The following is a 20,409-nucleotide window of genomic DNA, read 5'->3' on the forward strand; positions in this document are numbered from 1 at the left end:
CTATGAAGACTTACAAGAAGGAACCATTAAGTGTTGTTTTTTGATAGCCCAAGACAGACCTATGATGACTTACAAGAAGGAACCATTAAGTGTTGTTTTTTGATAGCCCAAGACAGACCTATGAAGACTTACAAGAAGGAACCATTAAGTGTTGTTTTTTGATAGCCCAAGACAGACCTATGATGACTTACAAGAAAGAACCATTAAGTGTTGTTTTTTGATAGCCCAAGACAGACCTATGAAGACTTACAAGAAGGAACCATTAAGTGTTGTTTTTTGATAGCCCAAGACAGACCTATGATGACTTAAGGAACCATTAAGTGTTGTTTTTTGATAGCCCAAGACAGACCTATGATGACTTACAAGAAGGAACCATTAAGTGTTGTTTTTTGATAGCCCAAGACAGACCTATGATGACTTACAAGAAGGAACCATTAAGTGTTGTTTTTTGATAGCCCAAGACAGACCTATGATGACTTACAAGAAGGAACCATTAAGTGTTGTTTTCTGATAGCCCAAGACAGACCTATGATGACTTACAAGAAGGAACCATTAAGTGTTGTTTTTTGATAGCCCAAGACAGACCTATGAAGACTTACAAGAAGGAACCATTAAGTGTTGTTTTTTGATAGCCCAAGACAGACCTATGAAGACTTACAAGAAGGAACCATTAAGTGTTGTTTTTTGATAGCCCAAGACAGACCTATGATGACTTACAAGAAGGAACCATTAAGTGTTGTTTTTTGATAGCCCAAGACAGACCTATGATGACTTACAAGAAGGAACCATTAAGTGTTGTTTTTTGATAGCCCAAGACAGACCTATGATGACTTACAAGAAGGAACCATTAAGTGTTGTTTTTTGATAGCCCAAGACAGACCTATGATGACTTACAAGAAGGAACCATTAAGTGTTGTTTTTTGATAGCCCAAGACAGACCTATGATGACTTACAAGAAGGAACCATTAAGTGTTGTTTTCTGATAGCCCAAGACAGACCTATGATGACTTACAAGAAGGAACCATTAAGTGTTGTTTTTTGATAGCCCAAGACAGACCTATGATGACTTACAAGAAGGAACCATTAAGTGTTGTTTTTTGATAGCCCAAGACAGACCTATGATGACTTACAAGAAGGAACCATTAAGTGTTGTTTTCTGATAGCCCAAGACAGACCTATGATGACTTACAAGAAGGAACCATTAAGTGTTGTTTTTTGATAGCCCAAGACAGACCTATGATGACTTACAAGAAGGAACCATTAAGTGTTGTTTTTTGATAGCCCAAGACAGACCTATGATGACTTACAAGAAGGAACCATTAAGTGTTGTTTTCTGATAGCCCAAGACAGACCTATGATGACTTACAAGAAGGAACCATTAAGTGTTGTTTTTTGATAGCCCAAGACAGACCTATGATGACTTACAAGAAGGAACCATTAAGTGTTGTTTTTTGATAGCCCAAGACAGACCTATGATGACTTACAAGAAGGAACCATTAAGTGTTGTTTTTTGATAGCCCAAGACAGACCTATGATGACTTACAAGAAGGAACCATTAAGTGTTGTTTTCTGATAGCCCAAGACAGACCTATGATGACTTACAAGAAGGAACCATTAAGTGTTGTTTTCTGATAGCCCAAGACAGACCTATGATGACTTACAAGAAGGAACCATTAAGTGTTGTTTTTTGATAGCCCAAGACAGACCTATGATGACTTACAAGAAGGAACCATTAAGTGTTGTTTTTTGATAGCCCAAGACAGACCTATGATGACTTACAAGAAGGAACCATTAAGTGTTGTTTTCTGATAGCCCAAGACAGACCTATGATGACTTACAAGAAGGAACCATTAAGTGTTGTTTTTTGATAGCCCAAGACAGACCTATGAAGACTTACAAGAAGGAACCATTAAGTGTTGTTTTTTGATAGCCCAAGACAGACCTATGAAGACTTACAAGAAGGAACCATTAAGTGTTGTTTTTTGATAGCCCAAGACAGACCTATGATGACTTACAAGAAGGAACCATTAAGTGTTGTTTTTTGATAGCCCAAGACAGACCTATGATGACTTACAAGAAGGAACCATTAAGTGTTGTTTTTTGATAGCCCAAGACAGACCTATGATGACTTACAAGAAGGAACCATTAAGTGTTGTTTTTTGATAGCCCAAGACAGACCTATGATGACTTACAAGAAGGAACCATTAAGTGTTGTTTTTTGATAGCCCAAGACAGACCTATGATGACTTACAAGAAGGAACCATTAAGTGTTGTTTTTAGAACAGAGTTGTGTGTAAATTGTACAAAGATTTTTTTGGAGAAAATGGATTGAGTATACATGTATATATTGATTTCCTGCTCTCGATTTAGTCAGTTTGTCTTTATGTCAACATTATTTTTGTTTCTTGTTGACTATTGTCAGTGCATGTTAGGCATGTGTGTGTGTGCGTGTGTGTGTGTGTTTAGATATCTCTCTCTCTCTTTGTCTCTCTGTCTCCCCATCTCTCTCTTTGTCTCTCTGTCTCCCCATCTCTCTCTTTGTCTCTGTCTCCCCATCTCTCTCTTTGTCTCTCTGTCTCCCCATCTCTCTCTTTGTCTCTCCATCTCTCTCTCACTGTCTCCCCGTCTCTCTCTCACTGTCTCCCCATCTCTCTCTGTCTCCCCATCTCTCTCTCTTTGTCTCTCTGTCTCCCCATCTCTCTCTTTGTCTCTCTGTCTCCCCATCTCTCTCTTTGTCTCTCTGTCTCCCCATCTCTCTCTTTGTCTCTCCATCTCTCTCTCACTGTCTCCCCATCTCTCTCTCACTGTCTCCCCATCTCTCTCTCTTTGTCTCCCCATCTCTCTCTCTTTGTCTCTCTGTCTCCCTATCTCTCTCTTTGTCTCTCTGTCTCCCCATCTCTCTCTTTGTCTCTCTGTCTCCCCATCTCTCTCTCTTTGTCTCCCCATCTCTCTCTCTTTGTCTCTCTGTCTCCCCATCTCTCTCTCTTTGTCTCTCTGTCTCCCCATCTCTCTCTTTGTCTCTGTCTCCCCATCTCTCTCTTTGTCTCTCTGTCTCCCCATCTCTCTCTTTGTCTCTGTCTCCCCATCTCTCTCTCTTTGTCTCTCTGTCTCCCCATCTCTCTCTCTTTGTCTCTCTGTCTCCCCATCTCTCTCTTTGTCTCTCTGTCTCCCCATCTCTCTCTCTTTGTCTCTCTGTCTCCCCATCTCTCTCTCTTTGTCTTTGTCTCCCCATCTCTCTCTTTGTCTCTCTGTCTCCCCATCTCTCTCTTTGTCTCTGTCTCCCCATCTCTCTCTTTGTCTCTGTCTCCCCATCTCTCTCTTTGTCTCTGTCTCCCCATCTCTCTCTCTTTGTCTCTCTGTCTCCCCATCTCTCTCACTGTCTCTCTCTCGCTCTTTCTTTGTATTGATAAATGCTAATCCACAATCTCCTCTACTAACCAGACATCATAACAAAACAAGCACCACAAAAGAGAAGACATTTCATTTTTTTCATGCAATTGTTTTCATTTTTAAACATGTACAATATTCTGTAAGGTGACAGATCAACCAGCGCCTGATGGTTATAAGATCAATTCACACACAAACGGCATCACAAACGCAACCCCTACCGTACCATTCAGAATGCTTCCATACTAGTCACAGTTCATTCCATAAATCAACTGATCAGTGATATCACAAGCTATGTAAGCTATATATTACCATTCAGAATGCTTCCATACTAGTCACAGTTCATTCCATAAATCAACGGATCTGTGATTTCACAAGCAATATAACCATGAACTCCCTACGAATTTTACACGACATGTCAAAAGAGATCCTGTACTGAGGTGAACAGAGTGCTATGAGTGACAACCGCCAGAAGTACATTAATTAGAAGTCGTTAACGACCATTACATGCACACGACTTGATAACAGAAACTTATAGGATCATATACCTATGCAACCCCCCATTTTATTTCCCATAATTCCGAGAGGAATTGAGTCACGCGAGAGCGAACGCGGGAAATCGTCATTAACCGTGTGGTTTTTGTCGTAATCCCTTTCCTATCTACATTGTGGTCGATAAAATTACAGTTAGACTTCACTTACTAAGGTAAGCTCGTCAAAATTTTTGTAATTACTCCTTAAAACTTGATTTAGATCTGTATTAACGAGTATGGTCCCGCCTGTCTATGTGAGTACTGCATTAGAAAAGCTACATAATCCATGCAAACAAATTATACAAATAAACGGGGGTGGGGGAAACTAACGGCAGCGCTCTTGTGATTTGGAATAAAAATGTTTTTGCTGATTACAAAATTAGAAAATGTGCCAAAAAAAGTATGAAATGCAGCAACTACTGTTCAGAAACGAGATTGGTCACTGCAAAAAATAAAATGATGCAATTAAAAAAAGAAAAGAAATACAAACGGATAAACAAAGCACAAAAACTTACATAAATATTTTTTTTTTATAAATAATAATAATATGAAATCAAATAATTAAATAAGAAGGTGGAGGGGAGGCAGGAAGGTGAGAGTATAGTGTAGCAACATTCCAGTAAAAGGTGCAAATTAAGACTGCAATTTTGGCTAAAAACACACGCAAATACAGATTCATACATCGCGGATGCAGCAATTATCATTTTGTTTTCAAATGCCATTTTTCGTTATGCATTATTCAGGAATAGTGTTCTGTAGCCACGGAAAGGTCATGCAGGAAACTCAGAACACCTTGACCCTCGACAGGTCAAGGTTATACAAGACAGGAGGTCAACACATTCAACATGTAAGAATCAAGTCAGCGGAATGGTTTCATTCATCAGAACTCTATGGTTTTGGAGAAGTGCAGTATACTACAACACAATATATACACACAAAAATAACACTTCAAAACAAGCTGTGGAAAAAGCATGAACAGCTTGCTTAAAACTACCTGTTTTAATGGGTACCCCAAGGTTTATGCCAAGGTAAATGCAGTACATTAGTTCCATTTACTTGTTAGCACAAATCAGTAACAAGTAACACAGAAAACACCAACAACAAAAAAACCAAAAAAAAAAACAGAGAGAGAAAAGATCTCAAAGCAGTAAGAATGCATATATGTGTAACTGCATATAAACGTGGACAGATGTTTTGCACCCCCGCCCAAACCCAGCCTGATAAGCATGTCAACAAGGTGAATCTTAATATTCTTGGCAAACTGAGTAATTTAGTGAAGCGGAGAATTGCAGAGCTGTGCCAGAATATTGCAAAAGAACCAGAAGCAAGAGCACCTTGCAAGTGCACAGAAAGAAAGGGAGAGAATTATAGCCCTCAGAACACACACTAACAGTCAGAGTTATCCACACAACAATTTTTTAGTTGCACCACAGCTTTGGAGAAAAACAGTAGACCCCTCCACCCCCCCCCCCCCCCCCCTTATTTTTTTTTAAGACCCTGTTTTCTCAAACTTTCTGTTAATCACATCTGTACATGCTGCCATGCATCTACAACTTACATTTATATGCCTTGACTGCCGTAATACTATCACATACATGTACCTACTTCTGACATCACTGACATTCAATACTCTAGATAAGGGAGACTACTGCTGTATATATTGCCATTGGGCTTGCAGCAATCTATTGTCAGATTTTGGCTGGTTGTTTTGGCTTGTAAATTATGATTTTGAATCTGATTTATTACATTAAAATGTTTTCCACCAGTCAAAGTCGATTATGGGTCTGGGGTCGAACCCATGCTGATAGCGACAAACTGGTTTTAACCCAGAGCCGCCATGGACTGAGCTATCTCTCCTCTCCCACAACTATACATGCCCGTTTAGACAGGAGGGAACGTATCTTTAATACATACACAAACACATTTGGAATGCAAGGAGAGAAAAAGATAATCAAATACAGTGGAACCCTGATTTAAAGGCCTCCACAAATCTGAGAAAACTAGGTCTTAACACTTTCTACCCTACCCAAGTTTTCTTTAGCCGAGACCAGCTGTGCTGCAGCAGGTCACTCAGAATTATAGTAACTAAAATTAGGTCTTAACACTTTCTACCCTACCCAAGTTTTCTTTAGCCGAGACCAGCTGTGCTGCAGCAGGTCACTCAGAATTATAGTAACTGTGTATCAACACGCTGGAATGCAGGCGTTAGATGGACGTTAAAGGAAGCGACTAAAGCTAACATTCTGAGCAGATATATCTGTACCTGGTCAGATAGAGCCATATGAGTGGGTACGGATATATCCGTACCTGGGGGACAATGAGTTAAAAGGGAGGAGTCTTAAAATGGTGGTAAATTACTGAGGTTATGAAGAGAAAATCTAGAAAAGTAAGGTCTTGACAGGGAGGAGGTCTTAAACGGGGGTTCCACTGTATTTGAATTGAAATGTGCACACATCTAACCCGTCAAGTGTGGCGCCAACAACAGAGGGCGAGGAACACAAAGGGAGGTAAACGCAAACAGAAAAGGTAAAAGCTTGGCTGCAAAAATCGCATGGGTAATTCTTGTTTGTTTGTTTATTTGTTGCTTAACGTCCAGCCGACTACGCAGAGCCATATCAGGACGAGGAAGGGGGGGATGAAGGGGGCCACTTGTCAAGCGATTCCTGTTTACAAATGCACTAACCCATTACTTGTGTCCCAGCAGGCTTTAGTAAAACTAAATTAATACCTACTGGAAGATTACCAGTTTCCAGTATGTTAAAATAGGCTTAACCTATCTACTGCTGGACTTACATCAGAACACTAACAGATTAAACTATACATGAATCGCGAGACAAGCGGCAAGAGAAGAGATTTTTGGAAAAAATACAGGTGAATGAGCAAGAAGGCAGAAAAAAGAAAAGAATTCATGAAGAAAAAGAGAGCATGACAGGAAAGAGGAACCAAAAATCTACCTAACAGCAAACTAGAAAGCTCCTGCGGTTCCAAAAACAGGAGGGGCCTTTAATTTCATAACCGCAGTGCCCCACTGCGGGAATGGGTAATTCTGCTAACGGCATGTAACCCTTACTGGTTTACATTCTGCAGCACTTTACAATGGTGTAAGAAATGTGTACTATGCTTCTTCATTCATTGCATAGAATGTTAATGCCTGACCTCTGTGCAGATAAGGTATATTTAATGAGAATGCAAAGCTTAGACGATATGCTTTTTCACCCATTGATAACAACAACTACAACAAAGGGGAAACAAATCACAATTTTGCAACAGCTCAAATGCATAGATGACTTTAGAAACTTTAAATTCCATGGTTAAAAAGTAAAATGAAAACATACAATTTAAAATACCTTCATCCTCGTGTAAACCCCCCATGTAAACCACCATGGATCTGTCCAGTTTACATAGGATAAGACTTACGATCCGCCTTCCATATGGACACATATCAAACATCAACAGCCTGGCAGCATCCTGTGCTAAGTGGAATATTTGTTTTTCTTCAACAATTTTTGTTGTTGTTGTTGTAGTTAAAATTAATTTCTCAGATTGACATAGGTGTCAGTTATGAAATGAACTTAACATTCTTTCCATATGGTAGGATTTTTTCGAGAAATTAATTTCACAACTGACACACATGATATATAAATCGGAGAAATTAATTCAGCAAAAACAAAACAAAAACAAAAAACAAAGCCATGAGCAGAGAGAAGTCAGGCTGTCGATTTTGACAATGTATTCAATTGGAAAGATGCTCTTATCACATGTAAAAGCCTGGACCACATTATCATGATTTACATGGTTACTAACACAAGAAGGAAGTATTAGCGTTGAAATGAGACTACTGAAAAATACAGTGGAACCCCCCTATTCTAGACCTCCAAAAAACTGAGAAAATCAGGTCTTCAAAAGGAGGGGTCTTAAAATGGGGTACAGTTACTGACTTAGAGAGGCTATGAACAGATAATCTGAGAAAACAGGGTCTTAAAATGGAGGTGGTCTTCAATGGGGCGGTCTCAAAAGGGGGGGGGGGGGGGGGGGGTGTTCCACTGCATAACAGAACACATTGCAATCAAAAATTGTTAAAAATGTGTTGTTACAGGCCAAACGGGGCAAAAATAATAACCTGATCATTACACACAATAATAACAGAATGAAAACAAATATAAATTCTACAGATTTCATACAAACCTTGACCAATTTACATACTATACTGTATTTACATACTGTCTGCAACATTTACACTCAAACCTTCAGTCACATAAACCATATTTCTTCTCACTTGAAACATTTTTCTCACACAACTTATTTAAACTTGATATTTTCAGATATCTGGATTTCATGATATGGAAGAAGGTATGATAATTTCCTTACCACTGGGATACACAGGTTAAAGAATGGAATGAAGGAATGGAAAATGCAAGACTTAATTGATACAACTTTCACTAGCAACATAGGTCTGCAACAAAAAAGCATAACAAATGGGGAAAATGCCAAAAAGTAAATCAAATGGAGTGCAGTAAAGAAACGTGGAAAGTTTAAAAGAAAAGCATATTAAATGATGTTAAAAATAAAAGGAAAACAATGTCTGACAAATCCATACAAAAAATATAAACAAGGTAAGCAAGTAATAAGTAGGTACCGTAACACAAATCTTCCAAGTTTTCACGCAACCTTTTCTGGTTTGTACAATTATCAACTTATTTTAAACATAGAAAAAACATAGGCTGTCTTTTCTTCAATGAAAACACCATGGCTAAGTTCACCGAATGCAATAAAAATATACAATATAAAAATACCTATCAAAATGCATACCAGTATTCATGCTGTGACTACATCATGTTAACTTGTGGAAAAGAAAAAATGCAAGAATTGTACAAAGTTTTCTGAGAAAAAAACTGGATTTGAACAAAGCTACCGTACCCTTTTCTAGCAGTTTCTTGTGTACACAAATACAAACTTGAAAAAAAATCAAAAACTGTCCTCAAACTAAAACAGAAAGCTCTAACAATCTACAAAAATATGTTGCTAGAAAATAAACTAGTCCTGGTAAAAACATTAGTTGAGACAATAAGCAAGTGGAAAATAACCAGAACATAGCGTACAGTGGAACCCACTTTCAAGACCGCCTGATTTAAAACTCCCCCACCCTGCCCCGCCCCCCCCCCCCCCTTCCCCTTTTAAAACCCTGTTTTCCAAAATTTCTGTTCACAGTTTCTGTCAAATTTACCTCCATTTTAAGACCCCATTTTCTCAGATTTGTTAGCAGTCCTAAAAGTGACGTTCCACTGTAAACTCTCTGCATGATTCACACATCATTTTCGCCCAGGCACCGTGGTTCGGGAAAGACTGGTAATGTTTTCACCATGCATTGTGCAGCTCATGTACAGCCCGATACCCATTCACCAACAACGCTCTTCGCTTCACACAGGAAAGACAGAGCTTAAATTCGTTGATATCATCCAAAAGAGCAAGATTCAGAAACAGACAATGTTCCGAAATATGTCTGTCGAGTTTGTACTTAGCACCCCTCGCATCACAGGCCAAAAACAGACCAAGTCCGGAAATAACTCGTGTTTGGTTCGAATGGGTTGTGACAGAGTGAATACTTTCCCCAGTGACATATTGTAGGCCAGTCACTAGAAAGGGGTGACTGCCTGAAACATGTGGTCAAGGAGAATGTGTAGAATTACTAGAAAGCTTGCCTCACTGAAAGCAAGGGTATTCACTCTTTCACAACCAATACAATCCAAACAGAGTTATTTCCGAAGTTGGTCTACTGAGGCCTGTGAGGGTGCCAAGTTATGGATGTTTGTGGAAATGGATCCACAGACAAAAGGCCACTTCTCACCTCTGTCAAATCTTTGATGTCATTCCCAGGAGCACCTCCCAGGAAAGGAGGTGTGTTAGGCAAGAGAGAGACTTCAGTGTGGAGATCCACAGAAAAAAAGCCACCAGTGTGTCCTGACAGACCTCAACTTCCACCACTTCCCAGCAGGTTTTTCTTGATATCTTACCCTGAACAGATTCAGTATAAAATTCTCTTGACACTGAGATTTTCCCCTGAACAGATTCAGTATCAAGTTCTCTTTCCACGCTGTTTTGCAAGTTGTCAATGCTTTACACACACTGTTTTACAAGTTTTAATGATAAGAAGTTTGAGTTTTGCTTCCAATCACAGCTGACACGTTGTGACTCTTTCCCCCTCCTGTACTGAGAAGTCTTATTTCCTGCATTCCATCTCCTGCTCTCCAGTACTCAACCTTCACCTTCACCTCCAAACTCTGCCTGCAATAAGCTTACACTGAAAAATGTTATCTCTCTTTTCAACAAGCAGACTGTCAGACTGGCTTCTGCTTGGTGGATTTGCGGAACATGTTCAACAGTTTCTTGCGCTTGGACGGCTTCTTCTGCAGCAAACTCGGCCCCAAGATGTCGTCCTCCGACCCCATGGCCTCACCTGTGTGGTTCACGAGGTCAAGACCGTTGTTGTTGACCCGCAAGCGTTCCCGCACGACGCCAGAAGAAACGCTCCGCGGTAAACTGTCTGCCTGCGAAAGATTGTCGTCCGATTCGTCGAGGGGGAGCGAACGGCTGTGAGCGTAGGCGACCTGGGTGCTCTGAGCGGTCGCCCCTCCGTTGTAACCGTGTCCGTGGTAACCAGCGGCGGATGCAGGGACGGAGTTAATGGAGGATACAGTGCTCGGGGTGATGGATTTGGAACGGATGTGATTGGCTCCCAGCACCTGTGACATGTAGCTCAACCCCACGCCCCGGTCCTGGTGCCTGTCACAGGCAAGAAGGGTACGCTTAGTTAAGGAGATGCAAAGCCAAGCAACAAAGAAGAAAAAGAAAAAGAAGAAAAACAAAAACAAAGAAAGAAAAAAAGTAGAAAAAAATCAAAGAAAAAAAGTTGAATACATGTATATTTACACAGAAGAATGTTCTGGTGATCTAGAAACATGCAAGGCAAAACTGGGTAATGCAATAGCAAACTTTACATGCCAAAACCAGCTGAACATGAAAAATGCTGCAGAAGCAGAGCACAGCTTGTTTCATATTTACACAGAAGAATTTTCTGGTGATCAAGAAACATTATATAATCTAACCACCCTACTTTAACATAACAGAGATAGATCATAAAAATTCATCAGTAAAAAACATGCAAGAACATTTGTTTAAATTATGAAATTCGCATGGAAACCAGGTCCACACACCTCACACATACTGCTGTCTTTTAATCTAGAGCACTCATGTTTCTAGGATTTTTTTTCTTCGGCATGTACAATTATACCATATGGTTATGAACAGTTCAGCAATTTGCCGAGGTTTAATGCAGCCCATGGGCATCACCTTTCCTGCAACCTGAATACATTTTTGCCCATCTGCCAAAATGACGGAAAAGTTTGACGGCAATTTGAAACAAGTTTCAGTGTTTTGCTCACTGCCTCAGCTCCCAGTAATTATAACTCGCTGCCCCCGCAGAAATCAATACAAAATTGGTATATGTACCAAAAATGAGCTGAAAACATACTGCATATGTACCAATTGCCTAAAAATTTACCTCAAATGTTCCAAAAATGAACTGCCAACAAAATTCAGTACATTTGAGATATATTGGAAATTCACTCCTGTTTTGAAACAAGATGGGTTAAAATCAGATTTACTGAAACCCACAAGCGCGCGCTGAAAACTCACTGTTCTCCGAGGTGAAAATTCACAGGGTTCGTGTGCGAGCTGCTCGTCGGACTCGGCGTTTCCGTGTAGTCGATGCTTCCGCGCTGAGCCGAGGAGAAATTGGAGTGGCTGGGGTGAGAGTTGAACGCAGCGTTGACGTTAACGCCCGTCCTGGAGAGGTGGGAGAGAGACCCTGTGCTTCCCATTGCCGTACGCTGTCGTATGAACGCCTTGTTGGACATGTTGTGAGGCATGGGCGGATAGCCTGAAATGAGATCATTGTGAACATACTTATGAAAGATATCAAGCATAACAGTGGAACTCCCTTTTAAGACCTCCAAAAATCGGAGAAAATCAGGTCTTAAAATGGGGGTAAATTTACACAGGTTATTGAAGAGAACAGGGTCTTAAAAGGAAGGGAGTCCAAACTCAGCAGGGGAAGGGGGGTGGGGGAGGGGGGTGGGGGAGGGGTGTGTATATGAGTCTGTACTGCTTGTTATCTTTTCCTGATCTGGAAGCTAGTACTAAAGTGCTGTAAGTTAAGCATTAAAGAAAATATACTTTCACAGCATCATACATTACATGAATTCATTTCATCAATCACACTTGTAATCCTGCTGAACTAAATTCTGCTTTTGCTTCACTTATCACAAAAATCCTGAAAGTCAAAAACTCGAAGTCACTGATGAATGATAAAGTAGTGATGTCTATTCAAGTAGTGCTCTCTCGTCACTTTCACTGCCTTTTGCACTGGCGGCGGACTACGTTCAGTTTCGTTCTGTGAGTTCCACAGCTTGACTAAATGTAGTAATTTCGCCTTACGCGACTTGTTTCTGAGTTTCTTTCTTCTTGTTCGAAACCTGTTTGTGATATCAGGAGGCTGGTTTACAGAGTAATCCTTCATTTTGACATGTTCCAATTGGTAACGTTTTTGGCATACCTGAACGATCTTTGCAATTGGCAGTGTAAAGCCGACCTTCCATCCAGCTGTATTCAAATCAAGAAATGAATTTCAGATTTAATCGGATCTTTATGAAGTGAGTGTTTCAAAATTTCTCAGATTCGTAGGGCTTGATGTGTCCAGATGCTATTTTTCACATTACTTTATTGTCCAAATGCTGAACGTTTGGATCGCTTACTCAAAGTTGAGATTCACGGTACCAAGGTGTGTACGTGATTAATGTAATCAACCCCTGCGCTTTTACCAAAATGATCGACTTTAATTTACATCTGCAGTGCTGTCTCTCAGGGGCTGATCACTTAGTTTGTAATAGCACTGCAATTATCAGCCTCATTTAAAGGCACATTGCAGCTCACAGCCTACGTTTTGCGTTTTTGTTGCAGCTGAGTGCATTTACAGTTCAAAAATCCTCCTATGGTAGTAAAACAAACCGAAAACTACCCAACGACGACATCTGTGAAGCTCGACAGTTTCTTGTTCACGCGAGTGCATACATTAACCTAGTTATTACGTGGTGTTTGGTCGGAGTTCGATTCAACTGAGTGATTCCGGCCTCCATTTTGTTTTCCACAAACTCATGATGATGTCTGACATAGTTTGCTAGTGACGTGTCTTTTTGTGCATGATGTGGTGATCTACCTGATCTAAATTTAGATCCAAAAATAGGTCAAGACCAGCCGGGTCCGAGTGCGAAATTAATTCGTAAAAAAAAAAAAAAAAAAAAAAAAAAAAAGAAAGAAAAAAAAAAAAAAAAAAAAAAAAAAAAAAAAAAAAGTAGTGCTCTCTCGAGTAACATGTACAGTACGTTTCCTGATTTCATAAATATTTTTGTATTTTGATTTAAAAAAATTTTTTTTTAATTATTTTCATAAACCCTGAAACTCAGGTGCATAACATTTTTCTTTTACTTTCATAATGTCCTCGATTACAATTAGCAAACAGTATATACAGCAATATTATTTTGTCAACTGTCCGGATTCGGCTTCAAAGTTCAAAGTGCTCCTAACACTACAAATATTCTATTAATATATTCTATTAAAGTATTCTATTAAAATACAGAATTGCAAAGTAAAATATTGCAATTTTGTTTTCAAGTCAATTACTGACACTGAAATAAACAGTCAAAATGTTAATTAGCAACAATTTGTCATTAACCAAAAATGTTAAATTGATACGTTTATACATCAATTACCCACGTCAGTATATAAAGTATATACACATTGTGATAAACAATATCAAGAGACAATCAAGACACTTCTAAACCCATGAATTTGGTATGCATAGTTTTCTCTTCCGTTTGCTTTGAGATCTCAGTCACATCTCTAGCAATCATCATACTGTCAAACAAAAGTCCACTTCACTTTCAAGCTTTTCTTCTTGCACATTTTTACAGGAGAAAGGTAATTCAAAACTCTTTTTACTGAATCAAAATAGGACAGAAATGTTGAAAAAAAAGCACACACACAGTTACACTGATGTTTATAATCAATTTATCTTATGTGTATATATGTTCTTCTCGGTTAAACGTCAAAGTATTGGTTCACTCTCAAATACCGTAAAATCCCTAGCAAACGCCCACCCCTCCTCCGCACAGATTTCGGGTACAAGTAGGGGGTGGGCGTTTGCTAGGTATTCACCCCTTTGCAAGATAAAGTGTCATCACATTTTCACGAGGAGAAAAAAGTGATACAACATGTGATTTATGCAATTTTAATGAAAAATAAACACACCGTTTGTTTACACAAATAAAGATCAACGTTCTGTGATAGAAAAAAAGAAGAAGAAAAAAACGGCGAACCATCAAACAGTGTGCACAAATCGTAGATAAAAGAGGCCGACCGTCTTAAAACAAATTTGTTAAAAAGCAAAAAAGGGGTGGGCGTTTGCTAGGTAGTGACCCCTCTGCACAACTTTTGGCCAAAAGTGGGGGGTGGGCGTTTGCTAGATACTGGGTGTTTGTTAGGAATTTTACAGTATATAATTCTCGGCTAAAAACTCTTACTTACCAGAAAAAAAAGTAAAGCAAAACAGAAAAACAAAAGCACCACTCGAGCCATTGATTTGTTACCACAGGACATCATACTGTATATATATACAATTCAACTCTTTACCCAATCTGGAGTATTTTTGCTAAAAGTACACAAAAAGCTCTGGTAAATGTACAGTATTTAGTTATAAATTACTGATATGGTTTTAAATGAAAGCAGATAATAAAACCGAAAACCAAAAACACACAAACAATAAAACAAAGTGAAACCTAGAATTTATGTTAAAAGTTGAAGACCCATGTTATGAACCGACTGGCATGTGAAAAGAACCGAGGGGACATAATTCAGCACTAATCCATCTTTGAGTACCCTAGATATTGTCCCCTGATGTGTCAATATGTCTCTCCGATTTGCCCTATCGAATGCCAAGCTGTGAAAACAGCTCTCAGATTTCTTCTTCTGCGTTCATGGGCTGAAACTCCAACATACACTCGTGTATTTTTGCAAGAGTGGGCATTTACGTCTATGACCATTTTTACCCCGCCATTTAGGCAGCCATACACCGCTTTCGGGGGATTTGCACTTTCACTTCTAACAGAAAAAAGCAACGGCCACAGAAGTTAGAATGACAACTAATTCTTCACCGCTTGGCTTGGCATATTATGGTCGAGCCATGTGAAAAGGTTTGTGTAGGAAAGGTACGACACACACCCTTATTCTTTCTAAAGCTAGTTAATTAGTTAATAACGTGGGTATTCAGCTTTAAGTATCCTGAAAACTGAGGAAAAGTGCTATCCCCAAATACCCCAGATAAGACAAAGGTTAATTACCACAGCAATCACAACAATGAAAGTGAATGAGTCAGTTACAATCACTGTGCCTTAAATTCCTCTCATTTAGTGCACAAGACAATTAGTGACAAACAAAATATATGTTCACAGATATGCTCCCTCTGTGTGTGTGTGTGTGTGTGTGTGTGTGTGTGTGTGTGTGTGTGTGTGTGTGTGTGTGTGTGTGTGTGTGTGTGTGTGTGTGCGTGCGTGCGTGCAAGCGTGCGTGCGTGCATGCGTTTGTGTGTGTGTGTGTAAACGTCTCACTCATTCTCACCTTTCTCTGATCCCCCTTACAAACACACACACACACACTGACTCACACTGGCACACACACACACACACTGACTCACACTGGCACACACACACACACACAGACTCACACACTCACACTGGCACACACACACACACACACACACACACTGACTCACACTGGCACACACACACACACACACAGACTCACACTCACACTGGCACACACACACACACACAGACACACACTGACTCACACTGGCACACACACACACACACTGACTCACACTGGCACACACACACACACACAGACTCACACACTCACACTGGCACACACACACTGACTCACACTGGCACACACACACACACACTCACACACTCACACTGGCACACACACACACACACACTGACTCACACTGGCACACACACACACACACAGACTCACACTGGCACACACACACACACACTGACTCACACTGGCACACACACACACACACAGACTCACACTGACTCACACTGGCACACACACACACACACACACACACTCACACTGACTCACACTGGCACACACACACACACACACACTCACACTGACTCACACTGGCACACACACACACACTCACACTGACTCACACTGGCACACACACACACACACACACACTCACACTGACTCACACTGGCACACACACACACTCACACTGACTCACACTGGCACACACACACACACACACTCACACTGACTCACACTGGCACACACACACACACACACTCACACTGGCACACACACACACACACACACTCACACTGACTCACACTGGCACACACACACACACACACACACTCACACTGACTCACACTGGCACACACACACACTCACACTGACTCACACTGGCACACACACACACACACACACTCACACACACACACACACACACACACTCACACACACACACACACACACACAGAGACTCACACTGGCACACTCACACACACACACACGGCACAGTGAGCACAGATATGTACAAAATAAATACTTAGAATCAGAGAAAACACCACATAAATGAAAACACTTTAGCACACTCTAAACCAACCCAACAAAACCTCAATGGGCTCAGGTTACAGCAAGACGAACCCCAATACAAGCGTTAGAACAAGAAAACACCCTGTACATGACCTCAATGGGCTCAGGTTACAGCAAGACGAACCCCAATACAAGCGTTAGAACAAGAAAACACCCTGTAGATGACCTCAAGTAAGGGGAAAACCCAATTGGCACACCCAGACTTAAGAAATCTCACTGGACTGAGTCGAAAGGTGAACCGGAGTACATCTCGGCCCAACCTCCGCTATGGATCTGTCTCCTCTGTCTCCTTTGTGAGAAGTTACACAAACTCTGTATCACTTTTGTTGTTGTACAAGAGCACCTGGTGTTACTCTACCTTACATTACTTGGCTCTTTGCAAGCCTATAATCTTACCTGCTTGTGATCTCTAATTGATATGATTACATGTATGCAGCAATTCTATTTTGCACCATGATTAAATAATTCATTCAAATCAGCTTTCTCAATAAACTGGACAGTGTGTGTGACACCTTCCCCAAAACATGTATGTAGCATTGTATTTTGCAACATATATTTAAATTATTATTTTATATCAACTACCTTAACAAACTAAAAACAGTGTGTACATGTGTGTGTGCGTGTATGTGTGGCAGTGTGTCTGGGTGTTCACACGTGCGTGCATGTATGTGTGTGACAGTGAGATCCCCTTCTTTCCAACCCCCACATAAACACACCTCTTCCAATACAACCCTTGCATAATTAGCTACTACCCCCACCACTATACCCAACACTTAAATATTAATTTCTGTACATTTTAGCTTTTGCTCTGTACTTCCATGCTCATGATGCTCCGCAGTCAACAAGCCTGCAAAGTCAAACAATGGTACCTGCGATGAGAGGACACCCTTGAGACCAGCAGAAAGCGTACCTGCATTGCAGGTTATCTTTCGTGACAGGTATACTTTGGTCAAGATACAGGGGAACCCCCTTTTAAGACCTCGAAAAGTCTGAGAAAATCAGGTCTCGAAAAGAAAGGAGTCTTAAAATGGAGGTAATTTACAGAGCCTATGAAGAGAACATTTGAAAAAGTAAGGTCTTAATATAACAGAGGAAGTCTTAAATTGGGGGTCTTAAAAGGGGGGTTCCTCTGTATTACACAAAGGGACTGCATTAGGTGTCCCTCTGTATTACACAAAGGGACTGCATTAGGTGTCCCTCTGTATTACACAAAGGGGCTGCATTAGGTGTCCCTCTGTATTACACAAAGGGACTGCATTAGGTGTCCCTCTGTTTTACACAAAGGGACTGCATTAGGTGTCCCTCTGTATTACACAAAGGGACTGGATTAGGTGTCCCTCTGCATTACACAAAGGGACTGCATTAGGTGTCCCTCTGTATTACACAAAGGGACTGCATTAGGTGTCCCTCTGTATTACACAAAGGGACTGCATTAGATGTCCCTCTGTATTACACAAAGGGACTGCATTAGGTGTCCCTCTGTATTACACAAAGGGACTGCATTAGGTGTCCCTCTGTATTACACAAAGGGACTGCATTAGGTGTCCCTCTGTACTACACAAAGGGACTGCATTAGGTACGTGTCCCTCTGTATTACACAAAGGGACTGCATTAGGTGTCCCTAATCAGAAGGATCCCATTAGTCAAAGGGGTCTTAAAATACATGGCAGGTACCACTGAACATACATCAGGTATCAACTAACAGAGTAACGCAAGCAATAAACACAAGCATCATCGGTGCAAGTTTCACAATATTCCGCATTTCATCTACAGCCACACATTCTGCTACTGCAGTGCGCATTCCACAATATGTACACATGCATTCCACAATATCTACACATGCGTTCCGATGCAGCAGAGTACGTACAACACTGAAAATAAAGAAAACGTGTCATTCAAAACAAGCAGACAGTTAAAAAAAAACAAATCTAACCAGCAACAGAAAATGAACTAAACAGCATTCATAATGTGGCCTCTGACCCAAACGAGGGAAGATATTTGCAAAAACTACACTACCTGAACACCAATTCCGAAAATAGAAAACCACCAAAAGCGAACAAAACTGCCCACAAGAAATACCACCAAATCAGCTTTCAGGGAAAAACTTAACCAAAACTAAAGGGACAGGGCTGAGGACATGATAGATAACGAAAACCCTACCGTCATCTGCATAATCAGGTTTTGCGTGAATTTGTCCAGAGGCACTAAAGACATGCATTTCTGGCCAATTCACATGATTATGCAGAGTGAGTATCTTGGTAGAGTCCTCCTCTGGGGGGGGGGGGGGGGGGGGGGGGGGGGGGGGGGGGGGGAGAGAAAACTGTTTACTGCAGCATAAGCAAGCCGCATGATCACCAGACGGCAGAAAATTCCAGGCGGAAGCCCCAAGCACTTCTTACTGAGTCGTGGCTGTCGTCTCAGTGTGCCCCGCTTATGGGCGGCCTGCCTCTCTTTCTCTATGTGCACCGCGTCGGGAATCAATGCGTAAGGCAAGGGACCCAAGTTATCGTCCTCTGAAAAATAGGTCCAGAAAAGACGTCAGCCCAGCCCGGTGTTTGGGGAAGAAACTATGAAAGCAATGGGGGTGAGGAAGGGTGGGGAGGGGGGGGGGTGGGGAGGGGGGGGGGGAGGAGGAGGAGGGGTAAGGGGATGCTACAAGCAGTCAGAGTATCTGAGCCTTCCAAAGTGCAGTCACCTTCCTCTGCAGCAGTTGATTGCTGCATATCACCGTCAGCTACATATAGACTTGTGTTTGGCCGATGTGTAAATCAAATTGGCTCTGTCCATGATATGTACAAATGACTGCAGAATAGCTGCAATAGCAATTACCTTTGACAAAACCGCCATAAAACAACGATGCACAGCACGTATAAACACATTGACAGGAATATACTATGGTTCTATTTTTCCTTCAATGCCTTTCGATGCACATCTGTCCAGCCAATCATAGGGCTCCCCTCCAGCATCGGCCAATGATGTGTACCCCACGTGGAGCAATGGCATTTCTGTTTGACTTTGCTGCTTGTACAGTGATGAGCAACATGTGATTGTTGAATCGTTATCTTTTTTTCAATGTGTGTGAATGGGCTACATATATATAAGTAAAAGAGTGAACACTGAGCTGTTCCAATTACATGTAACTGACTGTGTCTTGCACCACTGCATCTATAACCACATAAAGTGCGAATATTTACCTTCACCAAAAAGTTACTCTCAAGCCATTCATTTCCAGGCATTTGCCAAATCCATTTTGTCCTTCCATCATGGCCACACACTAATTGTGTGATAGGGATGCATAAGCAAGTCTAACAAAACCTTTGCTTTTAAACAATGGTTTTGACAAGTTTTGTATGAGACTCATGATTCCACAAGCTTTTAAGCCCTATCAATGCTTAGGGAAGGAACATTCAACACAAATTAAATAAAAAGGTTGCTAACTGCACCCGGTGTTCCCAGGCGGTCACCCATCCAAGTACTAACCGGGCCCGACGTTGCTTAACTTTGGTGATCGGAGGAGAACCGGTGCTTTCAACGTGGTATGGCCGTTGGCGAAAGTGGAGTGAAAATTAAGCCCTATCAATGCATAGGGAAGGATAATTTAACAAAAATTAAATAAAATAAAGGTTGCCAACTGCACCCGGTGTTCCCAGGCTGTCACCCATCCAGGGGGGGGGGGGGGGGGGGGGGGGGGGGGGGGGGGGGGGGG

The 20,409-nt window shown here is 41.1% G+C and overlaps 1 protein-coding gene and 1 non-coding gene across 2 annotated transcripts in view; both read right to left on the bottom strand.

The window, feature by feature from the left end:
• Positions 1-9,078: 9,078 nt before the first annotated feature.
• LOC138969658 (stromal interaction molecule homolog) overlaps positions 9,079-20,409 on the bottom strand; it is a gene marked incomplete in the record, with an annotated part of 39,789 nt that continues 28,458 nt past the window's right edge. Inside the window, 3 exon segments of the mRNA XM_070342516.1 lie at positions 9,079-10,700; positions 11,613-11,856; positions 19,103-19,216. Of these exon segments, the coding sequence (XP_070198617.1) occupies positions 10,256-10,700; positions 11,613-11,856; positions 19,103-19,216 (803 nt within the window).
• On the bottom strand, positions 20,135-20,253 carry LOC138970042 (5S ribosomal RNA). The gene has a single exon (XR_011456825.1). It is a non-coding gene; the product is annotated as a 5S ribosomal RNA (ribosomal RNA).

This window comes from Littorina saxatilis, linkage group LG6 (assembly GCF_037325665.1).
Source record: "Littorina saxatilis isolate snail1 linkage group LG6, US_GU_Lsax_2.0, whole genome shotgun sequence".
Classification (NCBI taxonomy): domain Eukaryota; kingdom Metazoa; phylum Mollusca; class Gastropoda; order Littorinimorpha; family Littorinidae; genus Littorina; species Littorina saxatilis.